Source organism: Rhipicephalus microplus, chromosome 4 (assembly GCF_043290135.1).
Source record: "Rhipicephalus microplus isolate Deutch F79 chromosome 4, USDA_Rmic, whole genome shotgun sequence".
Taxonomy (NCBI): domain Eukaryota; kingdom Metazoa; phylum Arthropoda; class Arachnida; order Ixodida; family Ixodidae; genus Rhipicephalus; species Rhipicephalus microplus.
This window is the reverse complement of record NC_134703.1, coordinates 218,576,558-218,599,194: the sequence shown is the minus strand read 5'-3', so window position 1 is coordinate 218,599,194 and position 22,637 is coordinate 218,576,558. Positions and strand designations below refer to the sequence as shown.

General features: G+C 45.4%; 1 protein-coding gene across 9 annotated transcripts in view; it reads right to left on the bottom strand.

The window, feature by feature from the left end:
- Positions 1 to 22,637, bottom strand: part of LOC119172487 (nuclear factor related to kappa-B-binding protein) — a 608,836-nt gene that overhangs the window by 508,719 nt on the left and 77,480 nt on the right. For all 9 annotated transcript variants that reach the window (XM_075891782.1, XM_037423606.2, XM_075891784.1 and 6 more), the window contains one exon: positions 13,864 to 13,931. In XM_075891782.1, coding sequence (XP_075747897.1) covers positions 13,864 to 13,931 — 68 coding nt within the window. The remainder of the gene's footprint in view (positions 1 to 13,863; positions 13,932 to 22,637) is intronic.

The window sequence follows — 22,637 nt, the reverse complement described above, 5'->3', positions numbered from 1 at the left end:
AAAGGACGTCTACCCGCTTCCACGAGTAGACGACTCCCTCGACAGGTTACGACGTGCGAAGTATTTTTCGTCCATCGATCTAAAGAGTGGCTATTGGCAAATTGAAGTGGATGAACGAGACCGAGAAAAAACCGCGTTTGTGACTCCAGACGGACCTTACGAATTCCGAGTTCTTCCCTTCGGCCTCTGTTCTGCACCAGCCACTTTTCAGAGGATGATGGACACAGTTCTCGCTGGCTTGAAGTGGCAAAGCTGCCTTGTCTACCTCGATGATGTGGTCATCTTTTCCGAGAGCTTTGAAGAACATCTGAAGCGTCTGAGAAAGGTTCTGGAAGCCATTCGCACATCTTAACTCACGCTGAAACCCCAAAAATGCCATTTCGGCTATGAAGAGCTGAAATTTCTGGGACATGTCATTAGTGCAGATGGAGTGCGACCTGATCCAGACAAAACTGCTGCTGACGCCGCCTTCCCTGTCCCATCAGATAAAAGAGCAGTACGCCGTTTCCTCGGCTTGTGCGCGTATTATCGCCGATTTATCGCCAACTTCTCTAAGATAGCTGAACCTCTTACGCGACTCACCCGAGATGACGTACCCTTTACTTGGGGCGCAGAACAAGATACAGCGTTCACAGAGTTACGACAGAGAATGCAAACAGCCCCTGTTCTTGCCCATTTTGATGAGGACGCTGCTACAGAAATTCATTCAGATGCCAGCAACGTCGGACTTGGCGCTGTCCTTGTACAACGACACGGCGGCGTAGAGCATGTGATAGCTTACGCCAGTCGTACTCTTTCTCGAGCTGAGACCAACTATTCTACGTCAGAAAAAGAATGCCTCGCAGTCGTGTGGGCGACGACCAAATTTCGGCCTTACCTCTACGGTCGTCCCTTCAAAGTGGTGACTGACCACCACTCGCTCTGCTGGCTGGCAAATCTCAGAGATCCATCCGGCCGTCTCGCACGGTGGAGTTTGAGTTTGCAGGAGTTTGATATTACGATTGTGTACAGGTCAGGGCGCAAACACGAAGACGCCGACGCGCTTTCTCGAGCACCTGTGGGGAACGCTGTCAGGGGCTCCGAAGATGAGGATGCCTTTCTCGGAGCAGTTAGTGACTCCGAATTTATGTCAAAGCAGCGGGCAGACGATGAATTACGCCCAATCATTGATTCCCTGGAAGGCCGCAACTCTAAGGTCCCTCAACACATTGCTTGCGAACTGTCCTCTTTTTGTCTAAGAAGAGGCATTCTTTACAAGAAAAACGCCCGTGGTAGCGACAAAGCCTTCCTACTCGTTGTTCCTACCGATATGCGTGATGAAATCCTCCTGGCGTGCCACGACGAGCCCACGTCAGGACATTTGGGCTATTCGCGAACTCTCGCCCGAGTACGCCAACAGTATTACTGGCCGCGACTATCAACTAGTGTACATCGATATGTGAAAGGCTGCCGTGAGTGCCAGCGCCGCAAGACTCCGCCTGTGAGACCCGCGGGCCTGCTCCAGCCGATCGCACCACCACGGACACCGTTTGACCTCGTGGGAATGGACCTTCTCGGGCCCTTCCCTTTGTCGTCCTCTGGGAACAAATGGATTATAGTTGCGACAGATTATCTTACGTGTTATGCTGAAACAAAAGCGTTACCCCGTGGCACGGCCTCTGAAGTCGCGCAGTTCTTCGTGCACCAAATCGTCCTACGGCATGGTGCCCCGTCATGCGTGATTACGGACAGAGGGACGTCGTTTACAGCACGAATGATGGAGGACATTTTTAAACTGAGCTGCACAAGTCATCGAAAAACAAAGGCTTATCATCCGCAATCCAATGGACTGACAGAGAGGCTTAACAAGACCATAGCGGACATGCTGTCAATGTACGTGGACGTACAACATAAATCCTGGGACGAGATTCTTCCATACATCACGTTTGCTTATAATACGGCAACGTAAGAAACAACGCGATTTCCGCCTTTCCGACTTGTTTACGGACGCAACGTGCGAACCATGCTCGATGCTATGCTTCCGTGCGACCAAAGCAATGAACTTGCTCAAGATGCTGAGCAATACACTCAATATGCCGAAGAAGCTCGTCAGCTAGCTCGCATAAACACCAGTCACCAACAAGATGCAGACGCACGACGTTACAGCCCCTGCCATCGAAATGTCACCTACCACCCTGGGGACCGAGTGTGGGTGTGGATCCCTGTCAGGCGACCAGGCTTATCCGAAAAACTCCTAAGCCGTTATTTTGGACCGTACAAGGTTCTTAGACGAATCACAGATCTTACCTACGAGGTATTTCCGGACGGCGCAGCGTCTTCTCGTCGACAGCTTCGGCCCGAAACCGTGCATGTCGTTCGGCTGAAGCCCTACTTCACACAGTAGCCCTTGTGGTTTCACGTGCTACGACATGCCGTGAAATTGCGTTGCTGCTGCTGTTTGTGTTCTCCTGTGTTTTTATGCCCTTTCTTTTTGTGCTTGGCGGAAGCGTTGGCGAAACTTCCTCATTTGCGCTGCGAGTAGTGGCACTCTCCCTCTTTTGGTTCTATATATCTGCGTGTGTATACCTTCATTTTTTTTTATTTACGAGCATCGAGTCGATGCTTTCAAAGGGGGGGACTATTGCCACATGGTTTGCTTGGGTGAGATCAAAGAGTGAAAGAAGACAAAGACGATCTCTCTGAGCCGCTGCTTGAGTAGTCGACTAAACGAGCCCACTTTTTATCAAGTTTGTCGAGAGTAACGTGACAATATTAACAATGTACTTGTGCAAAATAAACCAGTTGAGAGTGCTATCGTTCCTTTTGTGCTTATCGTCGAGCGCTGCTTCATAAGTAATCATGCAGTATCATCAACTCACCAAATTTTCAACATTACTGAACTTCATGTCCTGAAGCTTTTGAAGCGAGCACTGGCGTCATTTATCATGCGAAAGTGCGTTCTCCAAAGTAAGAAATTATCGGCACATCGAGGGAAGTACCTTCTCATCGTGCGTTCCGCATTGTGACTAGAAGTACTCCAGGCCCTGCCCGCCGACCCCACGACCGAACACCTGGGTGTTTCCCGCATGCTCGTGGTAATACAGGAAAAGTATTACTGGCCGCGCCTTGCTGCCAAAGTTGCTTGTTACGTGAAGACTTGCTAAGATTGTCAGCGACCACTTACACCACCAACTAGGCCAACTAGACTCCTACAGTCCATTGAGCCACCACGCCGACCATTTCAGCAAATCGGCATGGACCTACTAGGGGCGTTTCCTACCTTGACTTCAGGAAACAAATGGATCATCGTCGCTACCGACTACCTCACACTCTACGCAAAGACAAGGGCCCAGCCTAAAAGCAGTGCACTCGAGGTAGCCAAATCCTTTGTTGAAAACATCGTGCTACATCACGGCGTGCCAGAGGCCCTCATCACTGACAGAAGCGCGGCAATTACAGCTAACCTAACTTAAGCAATGTTGGCAAACAGCCAGACAAGCTACTACTGGACGACTGCGTACCACCCACAGACCAACGGCCTCACCCAACGGCTAAACAAAACCATTGCCAACATGCTGTCCATGTACGTTGACGTCGAACACAAGACATGGGACACCATCCTTCCGTACATGACCTTTGCATACAACAGGGCGCTGCATGAGACAATGCGGATGTCTTCTCACAAGTTGGTCTACGGAAGGCAGCCAACAAGGACACTCGACATCGTGCTGCGAAAATCGCTGATGAAAACCTCGACGTCATCATGTATTTTTAGCGTGCAGAAGAAGCTCGTCAACTCACCCGCCTGCGCATCAAGAATCAGCAGCCGACTGACAGCCACCATTACAATCTTCAACGAAGCTTCGTGGAGTGCCAGCCAAGAGACTGTTTGGGTATGGATGCCGATACGCCGACATGAACTCACTGAAAAACGTCTGTGATGGTACATGTGTACGTGCTGCTTAGTGCAAACTATGCCCACTGACTAAAGACCATCGAGATAACCGTAGAACCTTGCGGTGCAATTATGCCCCCAACAGGATCATAACAGATTCTTCTGAAACTTATGTCCCCACTAGCAATAGCAGTGGACTATTCGATGGCAGATGTATAAATGCTGACGCACACCATCGCTAGTCAGTTCATCGACGGCCGATGCTAAATGCGCCCTTTCAGTACCACAGTGTATTACTGTAATCTACCTTTTCGTTGATGGTTCAGCCAACATCAACGAAAATCTACCTTTTCTACCTTTTCGTTGAAGCTCAGCCAAATAAAGAGTTTGATTTTCAAACTACAGTCTGCTCCTTTCGTTGACGTAATGACCCCATGACAATATGTTGTCACGGGGTCGTGATGTCGACGAAGAGAGTACATTCGATGTTCAGATGAAAACTGTTTATTTGGCCAAATTCGCGCTCAGAAAACTAAAGGTGACATTACAGCAATGCACGAGCACTGATAGCGGCGAACAGAGCGTCAGCCGACGATCAACTGACAAGCGACGAAGCACGGCGGTATTCATACATGTGTCATCAAATATTTCAGCCTTATCACTGGTCCTAGCACAAGCTCTGGAATAATCTTGAGTGTTCGCATCTAGCAGTCAATATTAACAGAATGGTCTACAGGAAACGTAAACGTTTTCGAATAATAATGCGCAGTGCGCTGAGCAATCCTGACTCAGGCTTTGCGGAGAAAAGCCGAATTGAACAAAAATGAAAATAAGAAATGTGTGTGGCATTGCTCCCTTCTGACGGGGAAAAATACATGAACAGTAAAAATAACAATAAAGAAAGTGCAATAATAAGTAGGTACAAGCAATAAAACACATAGAAAGAACAAATAACACAGTCCTTAGATTTGTTAACGCACACGAAACGGCTTGAGACACATGACATGAACAATTTCGGGTTGTGCCCAAAGCCATTGAGAGTTTGTGATGCTAATGGGGACAATCTCGTAGTTGAGTAAGCCGAGATGTCAAACTACTTGATATGGCCCAAAGTAACGTCGAAGAAGTTTTTTCACTCAGGCCACGTCGGCGTATGGGCGTCCACATCCAAACATGGTCACCAGGTTCGTGCTCCGCGAAATGTCGTCGAAGATTGTAACGGCGGCGGTCGATCATCTCGTGGTCAATCATCCATTGGTTCTTAATGCGGAGGCGGACGAGTTGTCGGGCTTTTTCGGTGCGCTGAAGGTAGACGGTCACCTCGATGTTTTCTTCATCCGCGATGTTGGGCAGCACAGCAATGAGAGTCGTGGGCGGGTTCCTTCCGTAGACCAACTTGTATGGCGACATCTGCATAGTCTCCTGCACTGCCGTGTTGTATGCGAAGGTCACATACGGGAGGATGGCGTCCTACTTCTTGTGTTCAACATCGACATACATGGCCAGCATGTCAGCCATTGTCTTGTTTAGTCGCTCGGGGAAGCCGTTGGTCTGTGGGTGGTATGGTGTTGTCCGGCGGTAGCTTGTCTGACTGTGTGCCAAGATTGCCCGAGATAATTCTGCAGTGAAGGTTGTAACTCAGTCAGTAATAAGGACCTCTGGGGCGCCATGACGCAGAATGATGTCCTCGACGGAGAACTTTGCTACCTCAGCAGCACTGCCTTTGGGCAGCGCCTTTATCTCAGCGTAGCGGGTAAGATAATCAGTAGCTACAACGATCCATTTGTTTTCGAAATTCAAGGTCTGGAATGGTCCCAGTAGGTCCATGCCAATTTGCTGGAACGGCCGATGAGGTCGCTCGATGGGCTTCAGAATTGCAGGTGGCCTAGTTGGCGGTGTCTTTCATCGCTGATCTCGGCAGGTTTTTACCTAGTGTGTGACACCGGCAGTAAATGACGACTTGTAAACGACGGTGATGTCGAATTCCTGAAGTCGCAGACTCTATCGTGCGAGGCGACCTGAAGGGTCCTTGAAGTTAGCTAGCCAACAAAGGGCGTGGTGGTCGCTCACAACTTAAAATGTCTGCCGTAGAGGTACAAGCCAAACTTGGAGGTAGCCCAGATGATGGCAAGACACTCTTTTTCTGTTGTGGAATAGTTGACTTCCGCCTTGGACATCGACTGGCTCGCATAACAGATGACCCCTTTATGTCCATCAAGCATCTGCACCAGGACTGCTCTGAGCCCTACACTACTTGCGTCAGTGCGAATTTCAGTGTCGGCGTCTTCGTCGAAATGTGCAAGTATCGGCGGTGTCTGCAGAAGTCATTTTAGTTCTTGAAATGCTTCCTCTTGTGGCATTTCCCACTTGAACTCGACATCAGTCTTTGTAAGGTTAGTGAGTGGCTTGGTGATGCGGGCGAAATTTCTGACGAAACACCTGTAATATGTGCACAGGCCGAGAAATTCACGCAAAGCCTTCTTGTCGGCGTGTGCCGGACATGAAGCGGTGGCAGTTGTGTTCGGTGGGTCGCGACACACTCCGGACTTGCTTATCGCGTGTCCCCAAGAACAAGAGTTCCTCGTATTCAAGTGGCACTTTTCTGGCTTCAGAGTTAGTCCGGAGTTTTTGATTGCTTGAAGCACAGCTTCAAGGCGCCGGAGATGCTCGTCAAAGCTTCAGGAAAACAGGACAATAACGTCTAAGAACGCAAGGCAAGTCAGCCACTTCAATGCAGCCAGCACGGAGTCCATAACACGCAGGAATGTTGCAGGTGACGAGCAAATCTTGGACTTGAAGAGGCCGTCTGGTGTAATGAAGGCAGTCTTTTCTCTGTCTCGCTCGTCTACTTCGATTTGCCAGTAGCCTGTCTTGAGGTTCACCGATGTAAAGTATTTCGCATTGTGGGGTTGGCGGCGTTGCCTATTCGGGGGAGAGCTTGGTGATCTTGTTGAGGCGCCGATAATTAACGTGGAAGGGTAGTGTTACACCCTTTTTCTTCACTAACACCACCGGTGACGCCCATTAACTCTTTGAGGGCTGGATAATGTCGTCGCATAGCATGTCGTCGACTTGTTTCTTTATGGCCTCGCGTTCTCACGTCGAAACTCTGTACGGGCTCTGCCGGAGTGACCTGATACTTTCTTTTTGTTACAATTCGATGTTTCATGACAGGGGTCTGTCGAATTCTCGAGGACGACGAGAAGTAGTTCTTGTATTTGAGAAGCAGGTTTCTAAGTTGTTCTTCTCTATGCGTCGGAAAGTCAAAGTAACGTCGAAAGTTGGTTGAATGGTTTGAGTTCTCGTAGAATATTTGGCAGAACTGGTGAGGGCGAAAGCATTTCTGGCTTCCAGTATTTCTTCGATGTAGACAACCTTTGTTGATGTGCTTGTACCCATTGCTGAAATTCGTGACCATCGCTGTTGCTTTTCCTCTACGCAGCTTGGCCATTCCTCTTGCGATGCAAATATCCCGGTTAACCAACACTTAACAAGCTTATGACGTTAAAAAGAAAAAGAAAACACGAGAGAAGAACAAGCGCAAACTATCAACTAAATTTATTCGAAAAACTTATTCACTCTGCTTATTGGCTTAAACTTATTCACTCCGAAACCAAGAACTTATTCACACAAATTCAAAACAAAAACTCAAAAACTCAATTCAAAAACTTATTCCCTCCGAAACCTGAAGACTTCAAAGGCGCCTTCAGCGTCGTTGAAGTTTTCTGGTTTTGGAGTGCCAACGGAAATTATGACGCTTGAACGAGGCGGAATGATAACCTATTCTTTCAGTACATTCATTCAAGGCTTGGTTGGCTGGCAGCACTCATGGTGGTAGTGCCTTTTCTGCGGATAGTATTATCGAATTCGTTCTCAGGTCGATGATGGCACCCTGAAGGCATAAGAAGTCCAACCAAGGATGACATCTCTCGAGCAATGCTGTAGTACAACAAAGCTTCTGGGGTAAATCTGGCAGTTAAAGGGGTTGTGAAACGAAAATGAAACTTCCCGGTTGCAATTTTCCCCTGATTTATTAAGGATTGGACATACCTATTTCGGAATATTTCGGCCCAATATAAATTCTGTAATTATTGAGGCCCGTTTCAAATCACAATTTTTTGGGAATCGCTAGCGACTATGCACAACCATTGGCCGCTATAGGCACTAATATGTGAGGTCACTGAAATGTCAAAGTAAGAAAACTTAAAAACACAAGGTTAGCTTTATTCTGCTCCAAAGTAATAAGTTATAGAAACCTAAAAAAGAAAAAATAATAGAGCAGTTTTTGCGCTTTTAGTTGTATGCTGTGCAATTACAATGAGTAATCTGCCGAGCAAGCATCCAACTTGCTGTCTGCAACCGCGCGGCGGAAGCGCAACTAGGGGAGCCATGGGTGGGCGCCCGTCACAAGTTTTTTCCTCGCCGCTATGATAGCCCTGATTGCCCTGGTATTTGTAGATATGCTAATTGCCGGTGGCATGGAAGATATTGAATAAACTGTTTCTCATAGGCAATAGTTCATGACTGAATAAAGTGATGCTTGAAGTGTGCTATTTCTGCAAGGCAACCTTCGTTTCCGAACCACCAACAAGATATCAAGCTGTGGCACCCGCCAGCTTCGTTCTCACCTTTGCTCTTCACATCAAGGCCATCGGCAAAACTAGTTGCACGGGTAAAGCATCATATAAGTGTACAAATTTTTATCGTGCTAGCAAAAAGAAGCGCTTGACAATGAGCTCACGTTGGAAAGCGAGCAGCGCTACCGAGAACGTCAGCCAAGCTAGGCCTACACTTGGAGTCGAGAAGGTATGTGGGCTGTGGCGCCATTTATCACTCGTGAAGGCGCAGCTTCGTTGGCAATGTTATTAGACAATGAACCATGACTGTGTGAGTTTGTTTATTTTGCATTTGATAAATAGGATACGATGGCGTTATTAGCGAGATCAGCGAGTGATAAAACTGGTGTTGAAGTTAGTGTTCTGGTGTCTCGAATGTGCCTTTTTTTCTCCGTGTCCTTAGCCTGCACTACCATCAATCATCATGCTGAAAGTACAAGTAACACATGCTGTAAAATGATAACGGCAAGTGCAGATGTCATTCGTAAATATTCTGCTCGTCAATATTCTGCTCATCTGTGAAAGTTATGGGCGAAGCCCAAACACATCACAATGAAGGAAGTAAGCGCATGTCGCAACAGAATGAATATCGCTCCGGCATTGCGATGTTGACGAAAGCAGCAGTTGGCGTGTCCAAAATGACATTTTATTTGGCGAACTTGTGGCCAGGAAACAAACTCTAACAACTGCAAGCATTGCAAGCTGTAGACTGATATCGGCGAACAGAGTGCCGACCAAGGATAATCTGATTCACGGCAAAGAGCGTAGGCATTTATACATGCTGCGTTAAACATTTAAGCTTTATCACTGGTGGCTGCATTTGTTTCAGAATGTGGTAGACTCTCAGTTATTGGATCCTCAAGGGACCATAAAAATGTGGTCTATTTAACAGAAGTTCCATTTACTGACAGATGAGTAAGGCAGCAAAATACAGGTACGAAATTAATCGTGTTAGAAGAGGCAGTTATAGCATTTGATTAAACAGTAGTCCTGTTTAATTAAGAGATTTCCATTTACTGAGAGTCTACTGTAAACTCAACCGTTTTTGCTTGCATGCACCCTACAGGTGATATGGAATGTTCCCAGACATTCTAGCATATATTACGCAAAGCAGTACAGTATACACCCTTTATAACATAAGTTGTGAATATCCGCACTATAAGCAGTACCGCATTATGACCAAAACAACCCTTTTGAAGGGCTGCACTTGCGCAAAATGTGTTGAACATGCAGCCTTGCATGTCTGAGAAATGAAGCACACAATGAGTGCTGCTTAAAACCACTCAAGTTTCCAAATGCAAAATAAAACGTAACGTCTAAAGAATTCATGTTACCAATGAAATTAACGTAAACGAGGGGGGCAGATGGGTTCTAACAAAAGAGAGCACCATCGCAAAACTTTGCCGACTACTTGTCAGACCGCCTCAGTTATGCGCATTCCACAGAAACTACATTGAATCACGATCAAAATTTCTCCAAGAGCGAGCGCTATGCCACGCTCTTGGAGTGAAAGGACACAGACGACGCGGTAGGTACAAACCAAAGAACAACATACATTTACTTAACTACTTTTGAATGATGATATTGTCCACCGAATCGGTACATCAATCGTTATCAACACGCTAAGTGACCATTACACAAAATTACCATACACTCAAACAACATAACACAAGAGCACACGAAAGGCGGCATCGCCAACGCTTCACTCACCACGTGGACCTACCGCAGGCAGCCTGCGGTGCCGTCCACGGCAGACCCCCCACGAGAGACAACCGTTCGCGGCAACCACCACGTGCAGAAGAGAGTCGCTCAATTCTCGCCCGCCACCAAGACTTGCATTCTACCAGAGGTCACCGCCGACGCTACCACTGTAACAACCATGATGATGATAGTGGTGCTCAACGCGAATACAGGGTTATCTATCGCCCAGCGGTTGTCACCCCCGAAATGCGGCTTTTGGGAGAGACATATGTGCCACACGGCGCAAACTTCACACGGGATGTCAGCACCCCCACCTCCAGCATTCAATGCTGATCTAGCAGCCAGACTTACCCGAAATTCATATACAGAAAAAGCTCGTTAACCCGGATCTCACGGGATCGGTGAAAATGTCCAAGCTAACCGAATTGTACTCGGCACAGGCAAACCTTCATTTCATGAAAAACTGCATCAACTTTGTCAGCCTCGTCATCGGAATTAGGGCTAGAACGATCTTCTTCAACCCCATGTGGTGGTGGTGTGCACCTTTGCTGTCACGAGAACTGATGCAGAAATTCGCGAAGACAGCGAGAGCTTCGGCGGCCTCCTGCATGGTGCGATGTCACGTCAGCTTATCTTGACGGCACAGTGATTCATCATCGGCACAGTGATTTTGATCTTCAAGCCCTTCCCATATTATGGCACCATGAGTCAGCAAACCAGCATCGGGCATACCATCATAAATGCGTACAAACAGAGCCCAACAATGTAGTGACGGTTTCTATGTCAAAGCGCCAACTCGCCCAACAGTCAACTCTTTTGATGTGCCTGACCTGCACACACTATGCGTGAAGTCATAATACAATGAAATGAGCAGCGTAGGTGTCGCAGGCAACTGGGGTAGCGGCGGCTGCGCAAACTGTCCCGTCGTCTGCGCCATTTGCGGCTCATTTCGCAAGTATTTCGCAGACACTGGATGCACCGGCGGCCCAAGTGCTTCCCCCGGTGGTGACTAGTGCCACCTGGCCACTTCCCCCCTCATTCACTACCATCATAATCATATCCTGCTGCTGTTCGTTTGGTTTCGGTTTCTCCAAAGCTTCGGCTCCGACGCTGTAGCGGATGGCGGAGCCAGGACTTCATGCTGTTAGTAACCGGAATCAATTACTCAAAGCATAGAACCCCGATAGCCCTCTTTGGAATCGTCAGTAAACCGGTGCGCATCTAAATCCCTCCGAATCCCCGAGCATTTGACCCCATCGAAATATACACAGTATTGCCGGGAACGCGCAGTGTGTTCGAGTTCACCGAATTTCCGAGTTAACAAGGTACGAATAAATGAGCTTTCACTCTATACGAAACCTTACAACATCAAAGGTGAAAGTGCAGCAACTCAAAGCAAAAACGTAAGCGGCGTTCTGGACAGCGAACAGACCTCAGACGAATAAAAAAATTTAATGTTAAGATGTTGCAATGTTCAAAATGTGATTAAAACTGCATCCAGCATGAACAGCAACTCAGAACTTGAGATGAACTACTATATAATGAAAGATAGCTTCATACTAAACCCATAGGACTCTATAAATGTAAAATGAATGTTACAAACTTATGTTCCGGTCATTGACCTACCAAAGCCAACATGAGAACCCCGAGAAAATTTATATGCGCTCGCCACGCCATTGCTAGGCAATACAGTGAAAACTTTATTTTATTACCATAAGAATTAGATAGACAATCGAACGGTTTTCCCCGTCCCGGTTATGATCCGCGTAAACTACAAGTTTGTAGCATTCCCTGCGCATCGTACACTCAACCACGCATGAAATTGTGCAAGTTGGCGTGATGAGTGTGCTCAAGCAGATTATATGAGGTGGCCGATCTCGTTCGCATGGTGGGCGCACGCTTTAGCATATCACCGCGTGTAAGAACAGCCACTGAATACTCAAGCAGAGAAGAAACACGCCGCCCGTCTTGGACAAGCATGAAAAGACACCTGGGAAAGGGGGGTTACACGAGCAGTAGTTGTGCACTTTGAATCTAATCAAGGGCGTAGTTGCAATAGATGAGGCGCGTGATATTGGCAACCATCAGCGCAGGCTCTTAAACTGTTCTACGTGGTGCGCTCTCAATGGGAAGAGATTGTGCAATAAGAGCATTTCTCCCTGGAGCGGACATACTTATTTTCTTACACTAGCGTTTTGTAGTTGTGAGTCTTTCGATGTCATATTCAAAAGACTTAGATGTTAGTCTTCGAATTGTTGTGGGGTCGTAATGTCAACAAAAGCAGCAGCCACTATTTTCATTTGTGACCTTTTTATTTGGGCTAACCTGTGCCTGAAAAACGAAACGTCACTCTACAAGCAATACACGCTGTATACTAACAGCTACGAACATAGATAGTCGACCGTCGATAATCAGCCATGCGTCAAAGCGCGGTGGCGTTTATACATGTGCCATCGAAGATTCCAGCGTTATCGCTAGTGGCTGCATAAGTTCCAGAACAAGTTCTAATGTACGCGTCGTGTGCGTATTACCATCAGAAGGTTCAAGATCATCTAGATGGTCTCCAGTCATTGAAGAGCGATTTGCACAAAGCAGTTCCACATGTATAATGGTGCATTAACGAAATTAGAAAGATAGAAGCGTGTGCAGCATTACCACTACAAATTGTTGATATTATAGTTATCGTTTACCGGTGACACCGTTTTTCTTTTTTTTTTTTAGTTCAAGTGGCAAAAAACTCTCCGCACCATTGCCGAGCAACCGCCGAGCACAGCACATTCTCGGCAATTGCTCGGCAATAATGCAGCAAGTTATTTGCAACACCACTGGCGTCTTTATGGTTTAGCTGACAGCTTTACTGTTAAAACATATATAGAGTCGCATAATGATGTATGCACACAAACGCCAACTTAACAATAATTATGCATTGTCTTCATGAGGGCCAAGATTCATGTATGATCCGAAATACAACATTTGATAAGGACGCAGAATTTCATACAGACACGGTTGCATCCTTTGTGTAGCCCACACGTGTTGCTCAGTCAATGATAAAACTCGACGAAATTCGGCCTTGCACGTGCAAATTGGCATTTAGGCACGGGTTAGCGCAGCAGGTCAGATTGACGCAGCTCACCACAATTGGCACTGCAATTTCACACCTGTGATCTCAGCTTCTCATAAATTACTTCAGCGGGTATTGCCAGGTTGCGACACAGTATTGTGGTGTGCTTAAGCAGCGCTGGCCGTCATCGCAAAAAGAGCCTTGTTTTCGGCGCCAGACAACGCTTGCCTCATTCCAGTCACCCAGTGCGCCTCCTTTTAGACGAGCACTCACTATCACGTTTGTTGCAAACATTTTATGCCAACCGCATCATAATCGTCTTTCATCTTGGGGACTGCACACTAAGCAGCATTGGGGTTCTATGGAAGGGTAAATAGGAGCCGAAAAAGACCGCATTATAACCAGTCCTGCACTATAAGCAGTTTACGTTACAAGCAGTCTACACTCTATCTACATGTGAAATAGTCCGGCAATACTGAAAACAGAAAGGAGCATGTGTGACAACATGAAGGAATGACAAATGCAGCCGAAAATCACAGCAAATGATGACACTGATAAGTTTGCATGAGCAAGAGGAATCAGCTTGCACGAAGCCTTGAGAATGCACGCACCTCTGAGCCGCAGGAAGAAGATGTGAATGGGATTGCCAAACTTGAAGTTGCACCCACTGAACAGCCGCCTGCATTGAGACAAGACACAAAGAACACTCTCATGGTGCGTAAAAGCGAGCAACAAACAATAACCAATTTTCTTCTGCTTCCTCGCACATCGATCAGAATGATTTTAATGCATCTTGAAAGAACACTAAAGTGATACAAATTATCGGTTTGGATTTATAAATTATACCATGTGAACACTAATTATATATTCATTTTGCAATCACAGGGATACTATTACAGGACAAAATCAAGGACAAAGCTTAATTTTTAAACTAGATGGCTAAAGCCTGACATCCAGTATTTCAAAACGTGCCAATCATATTTTACCAACAAAGACTCAATGCAGTTTCCTGAAACATGGTATATTACATCTCCAAATGCCTCAGAGAAGAATGTATTTATCAAATAAGAACTACATAGTTCCCATAAAAATTTATGGCATCACAGTGACTGGTGCAGGAATTTCAAGACGGCGTCAGCACCTTCATTTTCACATTTTCTCGTAAGCCACGAGTCTTCTTGCAGCAAGTGTGAAGTACTCCTACTGAAAAAAATTAATTTTCTTTTACCTTCAAGCTAATTTCACTGTGCAGCATGGCCGACTGACGGTCATGATGCACTCCTTGGCAGGACCAAGGAAGAACAGGTAGCGTTACAGCTGATGATGCAGCTGACGCACATCCTTTAGATACATATTTTCAGCTCTTTCACACCTAACCACTCGTCAGAGTTTGAAAAAAAGTTTGCCATTATGAGGTGCACATAGTAGATGCAACTCTGTGCTAACTAAGCCTTCTTTCATTGGAAGAAATGTGCTGTATTAGGACAAAACAACATATTACTTTATTTTCTTTTTTTTTTCAAACAAAGTACCTTCACACTATGTGGTGTGACTTTCACCTATTTGCAGACAATCATAAGTAAAGGTTAAAACTGAATCATTTATATTCCTTCATTTGCTCACAAACTCATCAAGACTGGCCTCAATATAAGCAACTAATCAATTTCGTGCTTGCACATTCCAACTTTCTCAACACCAGCAACTATGATGACTCATTTGAAAAGGCACACACTTTGAGTTGCAGAATATAAACAGAATATTGGTCAAATAAAATAGTACTTCATGAAGTAACATCCTGAATGCAACCATATGGTTATCAGCAGATTTGGAAGACAAACACTAGAGACTCGCACAGTCCCAACTGCATTTCTCTAAGATGAATTCAAGGATAAAAAAAAGGTTCTTTTTATCACAACTGATTATATTGCTGGGCGTAACATAACGTCATTTAGCTAATCTCATAAAGCCAACCTCCTCCAGCACTCTTCTGTCTGTGCTGGAACTGAACGATTTAACAAACTCTGTTTTCCTTTTGCAGCGGTGTATTATATGGCTGGGGCGTTCTGTATATACACCCAAAACCTCCTATAGTTTCCTCTAGAAAGCGGTGAAAAAAAAAAAAAAACTCAGGGGGCACTTATGCATTCGCCTAAGACAGCTTGAAGGCAAGAGCCATTTTGTTTTTATTGCGATAGCAATTATATATACATTCTCGACTAGATTTTGCTGTAACCAGAGGCATAGGAAGAAATATTTTTCTTTTACTTTATATTGGGGGAGGGGGGCACCTTGATAACTGAAACGGGAGCAGGCAGGCAGATGGTCATTTTGTGCGTTATGTGCCATGGCGATAAAAATTTCAGGGGGGGGGGGGACATTTTAATGCCCCCCTATATCATTGGCCCATCAACGTCATGTTTCCAGTACTGTCCAAATTAAAAATATCCTCCCCCGCATCGTGTTTAGCACATGGGTCAAAGCGCCCGAGCGGGGCGCAATGAATGCGGCTAAATTGGAGATAAGAGCGCCGACGTATCTCCTTTACATAGAGGATGGATGCGATAACGTCTCCCTGCATGTCAGGCCTGCCATCAATTGTTATTCAAGCAGAACAAGCCCCCCATTTTTTCAAGGAGCAGGAAGGAACTAAGACCACAAGGGGGGGGGGGGGGGGGGGGAGACTTGTTATATGACTTTAACAAGGGTGTGATCGCTGATGCACTCGCTATTTTCGCAGGCATTAAATACTCCTGTCACATAACACCTGTAATGTCACTCGCTGCAAATGACATTGGGTGTTAATGTCATTTTTGTGACTGCTACACGGGCAAAGTAAATGACATTTACACCTAATGACATTAACCCGTTAAATGTGTTCGCCGAACTCATAGAAGTGTGACGTGTAATCTTGTCAACAGACGCTTGAGAAGAGATCACAAAATCGACACATTTAAAGTAAGTGTAAGTGATGTTCAAATATTTATTAAAGGTTGCTGTTAACTTTTCAGAAACTTTTTAACGAACAAAGCAATAGTGGAAGGGATATGTACAACTATATGCTATTTTCTAGACTTCGACTTGACGCTATGGTGTCTCCTGTCAGCCGTATTTAATAATGCGCACTGCTATTTTGGTGCAGCATTGCTGCATTAGACTCGCTCGTAGCAGAATACACATGCAAGTATGGAACACCCGTTTAGAAAGAGTGTTTTAAAACCAATTATACTTTTCTAGAAAGCACCACAGTTCTCTGTTAATCACCGCTCAAGTCGAAGCCCAAGATTAATGAATCGGCGTGTAGGCACAACTTCAAATCCATCGTCATCGGTGACGTTTCCCTAATGTCAAGCTTGAAGTGCCTCAGTCTGTTCTAATGCTTCATCCTCAACAGCCGGAGAGCAATTCGCATTCGTTTACACTTATCATCATTCATCGTGATCACGAATTCATGAATGCTGTCATGGTTCCAAATATTGCCGACTGCAAGTTGTGAGCAGATTTTAGTCTTGCTTTGAATGTGTATGAAGATTTTTACTTCTACTGATGCTGTCTTATCGCATCGCAGTACATTTTGAACCAATTGGGCAATGTTATGTCAATGAAAGCACCAACATTTTGGTATGACAGTAGCGTGCCGATAAACATTGACATCACGCGAATGCCAATTTACATGGCCGCGTAGACCTGGAACGCAAGACCACTATGACATTCATTGTGAATGTCATTCGCTGCGAATGACATTACACGTGCCGTGTGACAGGGGCAAAAGACAGCTGGTATACTCTTCTTGTTCTCTCAACATGAAGTGACTGGGCAAATGTGCTTCGCTTTCTGGAGCAAACATATAGGGGTGTGCACTGAGCCTTGATCGCAAGGCCATAGTCGCGTCATTTGGAAGTCCATTCGTACAAGCCATTCGCCGTTCATAAAAGCACACTTATCTAGAGCAGCGAAACACGTGCCTGTCGACAGTGTTGTTGACAGCGGCTTCTATCTCACTTTAGCAACAAGCTTCCGTTCATGCTTACATTATAGCATAAGAACTTAACAGGCAGTATAGCCATGTTTGGTATGATTACAGCGTCTCTCTTTACATATTTTTGAAAAAGAAAAAGAAAAGAACTGCAGCTAGAGCAGCCGGCTGGGCGCTTTAGTGAAGTCCGATTCTATCTGTACGTGCATTGGTATGCAAGAGGTGTTCCAGGGTTCTCTAGTCATCCAAATCACTGTATGGATATTGGCAAGTGTGCGGACCTTCCAAATGGCAACCCTGCGGCTAGAGCTCCTCACGGATTACGTCAAGCCATATCATTTGGCATAAAAATACAATTTATTGGTATCGCATTCATTGCTAAGAGCTTATGTGATGGTAACAAATTTCATCTTTTGAACCCGATATGGCTGGCTAAAGGGACAATGATCACTCCAGATGCTGAAGCGGTTTTCGTGTAAACAGTTATCTGAAACGCAAAGCAGTGATTAGTAGCACAGAAAGTTTACGAGCAGCCTCAATACGCTTGGAGATATTGCGCACATTAGCGACAGCACTCTTCAAGTGATGCAGCCTTCCCCAGCCCCACACTTAAAAGAAAGAATTCAGCTATAAATGCAACGCTGCGATGTTCTTTTTGTTTTCTTTTGTTTTTAACCGCACGCTACTGAACCTGGGAAGCGAGGGGCGCACGTGTAAAATGACGTAGCCGCTTCACAGTGGGCCTTCCGACACCAGAGCCCCCAGTAATGGCCCCACTACGAAAGCTGCGCGTATTAAAATCGAATTGCGGCTGCTCTAACCAAGACGCATGCTTTCACTAATGAGATCACATTTAAAAAAGGCACGCAAAAATTTGTATTTGGGCACTATCAATATCGAGTTCGAAAGGGTAGGGTCTTTTGGAGGCTTTTACCGCAATGATTACAAACGCCGGTGTGCTGTAGGAAAGCCTTACGAGACAGCTTTTCTGAATGAATATTCAGGAGTAAGTATATTAGAGGAAAAGTATCGGTAGAAAAAAAGAAGTAGTTAAATAAAGAATAGAGACTCAAAAGAGGAAGGAAGACGAAGTTCAAATGGGCCTTCTGTGTTTGAGTTAGTCTCTCGCATTCTGTTTATTTTGGTGCCGAAATCCCCGCACGGACACGTCTTACTCTCTCTGCACGCATCAAGGGCTCTCTAGTCTGCCGCTACTGGTGAGGAACGATAAATGCAGAGGCAGAGATTGATTTCAGTACAAGCAAGCGGCCTGATCCCCCCCCTAACTTTGACGAATGAATCGAATGAAGGCCAAGCGAGCGTCCCAGTGAGCACAAAATACCAAAGTAATTAAAGGAGTCAGATCTCTTCTGCACGCGCCAGTCTCAAGCCCAAAGGTATGCGAGATCACCTTTCTTCGAGTTACAACAGAAACATCACTGTAATTGCTCTGAGCTATCGTGCAGTGGGCAGAGTATACAAAACAGTATTGACAGAGTATATCTGCAGACCTTTCGTGCTTTGATCATCCATATTAACAAGCACCGTTGTGTCAGAGGCATTCTACATGATGGAAGCCAGAGGTCCTTCATCAAAGAAGTAGTAACCATGAAGATTATTCTCAAGATGGTAAGAGAGATGAGGATATCGCTCAAGTTCGGTAGCTCGTCTCCTTCTCGAACTCTACGCCGCAAAATAGTTGAAGTGCCTTTACGCAGTCAACAAGGCATGTAGCTCTACCTTATACAAGCTATTGTGGTTCCGGTGACATATCACAACATCGCTGCGCCGTGAGCTGACAACCATTTTGTGCAACATATGCGTTTGAAAAGCTACAGGTTTTCCCGCTCGCTTTAATACAAGTGCCAGCCTAAATAATCTGCACGCCATTGAAATAATCTGAACGCCGAGCTATTTAATCCAAGTGCCAACTCAATGAGGCCGCGTGCCAGTGAGTTTAATCCAAGTGCCAGCATGTTTAATCAAATTGCCAATGACTAATTCAAGTGCCAATCATTTTAATCCATGCACTAGAAACAGATATTTGCCACTTTATATAGTATAAATGTCAACATAACGTAAACATGACGTCACAGGAAGAACTTTTCTCTCGCCTATACATGCTACCTCTTATAAAATGAAGTGCACAGTGCTACTTCCCCTTAACGTTTTGGTGTCATAGCTTCAAAATGAAAAAAAAAGTAGTAATTGCATTTATGGGTACTAAATGTATTTGCTCATAGGGTCTATTTTAGTCTATATTTCATCGCTAGTGCATTATTCCGGCTAATCATGTACACCATCGCATATGCATAGATTCGCCTCGTATGCTCAGCAGACGGCATTTCTCTGCTTATTCGCTGAGGCTTTCGCAGTCGTGTGCTCAGCCCAGTGAGAACAGTGACATTCATTCGTTCTCAAAATCAGAAATAACCACTGAAAAATACTAAACTTGCATTTAATCGGATTTATGTGGAATTAAATTGTTATAAAAGCATCAAAAGAGATACTCTGGTTTTCATGTAACAGACGACACTTAGTGTTGCTGAAGCTCGTTTGCTTGAAACACATGCGTTTTCATACGGGCACATTTGCAGACGAGAAGAGAGCTTTGCTTGAAGTTATGGCTGGACGCAAACGAGGACCACACTTTGAAATACCGACAAACCTCGTCAAAGAGAAAAAAAAAAACAGCCGAGTATAGCTGGTCGACAGGGCTATAGGATTGTGGACGTCTACAGGCGTGGCGGTGACCTAAAGCAACTGGCGGACGCTCTAGGCATCAACATTAGAACAGCAAGATCGAATACTGCTACCGACAGAGAAACATCAAAGCATGGTGGATGTTCAAAAAGGAAGTTTGGACATGACGTTGCGAGTACTTTGAGACGAATTGTCGACAAAAACTGTACATTTACGATAAAGCAAATAAGGGAGGCCCTGGAGGAAAAAATGCCAGGAGTAACAATCAGTGCAAGCACAGTCGATCGGTTTCTGGATGCCCAGTGCTACTCGATGAAGCTAGTGACGCAGAGGCCTACAAATTGCAACCGTGACGATATCAAGCACAGCCTGCAGGCGTTCTTTGCTGCTGGATGCGGCTCGCCACTCCATACAGCACGTGGACAGCACGTGGACAGCGCGGCCTTCGATCAGCACAATTTATCTTTCGTGGCTGCCGCTTCGCGTGAAGATGACTTGTGAACGTTCGTCTCCGAGTCCTATAAAACAGTTCGGTTTTAATAAATACACTCACCTGTGGATATGTTGCATTTCTTGAATAAATATAATTAGTAGCAAGCACTCTTGCTTTCCTTATATATATATATATATAAAAGAAATTTTTCCAGTGAGCCAAACGCACTTGGGAAGAAAAGAAACACAATTTCGTGGTTGTCTTAATTTTATTACCAATATATATATATATATATATATATATATATATATATATATATATATATATATATATATATATATATATATATATATATATACACACGTGTGACGTATGAAGCGATGATTGGTAGAAGCCGAGAAGGAAGAAGTGAGATTAGAATAAACATGAAGTATGAGCCGGGCCACGTCACCCAGTCATTATAGCATCACACAAGTCGACAGGATGAAGACCTCGCAACCACTTCATCGCCCGACCATCATCATCAAAGACCTCAGCGAGACACAGTGACCGAACGCGGACCACCAAGACCACCAAGCATCATGACAGCAGCATCAGAAGACCTTGACATCCCTAAGTACACCGGATCAGCGGACGACGGACCCGTACAGGACTGGTTCAACCTGTTCGAGCTCCATGCCACCGCTGCATCATGGTCGGAACGGGAGATGATCATCAACTTCACTGACTACATCTCAGGTGAGGCATTCAAATTTTGCCTCACCCACATCTTCGAGAACGATGAGTCTTGGAAAAAGATCAAAGAAGAAATGATCGCCCGTTTCAAAGAATACGATGAAGACCTGTACATACCTCATGAGCTGAAGTCTCTTCAACTCAACCATCACAGTTACGCGAAATCTTCCCGCAGTAAGCGTATTTCCCAAACAAGACTTCAGAGTAAATATTCCACCATTGTACCATCGTATGACTCGTCCAAATACACTTGACGCATTACAACACCAACTAGGGACTTGCACGTCGCAGCAGAGAAGGTAATGCCACCGTATGCCGATGGGAATGTAGACCGTTTTGCCAAAAGACCGGACTTACGGTTGGATTTTTCACGGGCAAATAAATCGGCATTTCCAATGTATTTACGGCACCATAATACTTCAGGTATTACTGAACAACCCGAATCACTTGATGCTTCGTGTCGCACACATGGCCCTCACGGCTTCGGACGCGTGACGGCATTTACGCATGACGAGCTAGTAAATCCACATGAAACCAAAACAGACAACGAATGTTCACAGAATCATCATTCGTTCAAAATATTCAGCTCAGCAGTTCCATCTCTTGTCATCAACTTTACTGATAAACCTGATGAAGCACCTCACAAGATCGTAGCATTTACGCATGACAAGTTAGTAAATCCGCACGAAACAAACCCAGACAACGAATGTTCACAGGAATCTCATTTGTTCAAAGTATTCAGTTCAGCAGTTCCACAGAGACAGAAGCATTCACAATCAGCATCTTGTGAAGAAAAGTGTTCTGCAGAAGCGTCGAGTGTTCATCAATCACAAGATCGAAGCGACGTGAATCCAGTATACAACGTCACTGCATATAATAAAAACGAAACCACAGGTGCGACTTCTGGTGACATAAGTACGCTTCAGGCAACGACCAACAATGAACGGTTCATAAATACAGAAGATTCAAGTGCATCAAACCCGCCACATTATCTTGCGCCGGAAACAGTTGCATTGGTTGGCGTCGTAGAAGCCTGTGGAGGACTCGCTAAGAATCCTGGCGCAACACGATCAATGTCACACCACAAGAAAGTTGACGAAACGAAGAAATTACGTCAACGCATACTTCAACATTGTCAACGGCGAAACAAAACTTCATCGAGTGCACTCTTAAGGCTTGAACATTGCAAACAGGCCCATCGTGGTGGATACATTCTCCACCAAAGATCAAGAATGTGCCTTCCATCAAACCATCTGTGACATCGCCATAGAAAAATTTCCAAAAGCCACAAAAGCACCCCTTGTACTCGGCAAAAACACAGGCAGCGCCCAATCAACCTCGATCAACGCGCACGCAAGCTGCCTGCACGACCTGTGCCACGACGAAGAATTCGATGCTTACGATATCTGAACTGTCCATTCTGCAAGGTGTTCGAACCTCGTTTGTTCTTCACAAGAATGCCGGCTGCGATTTCCGCTATCTCCACGACGAAACATTCTTGTGTTATCTAGGACGCAACCATCAGCCTCGCCCACCAGAAC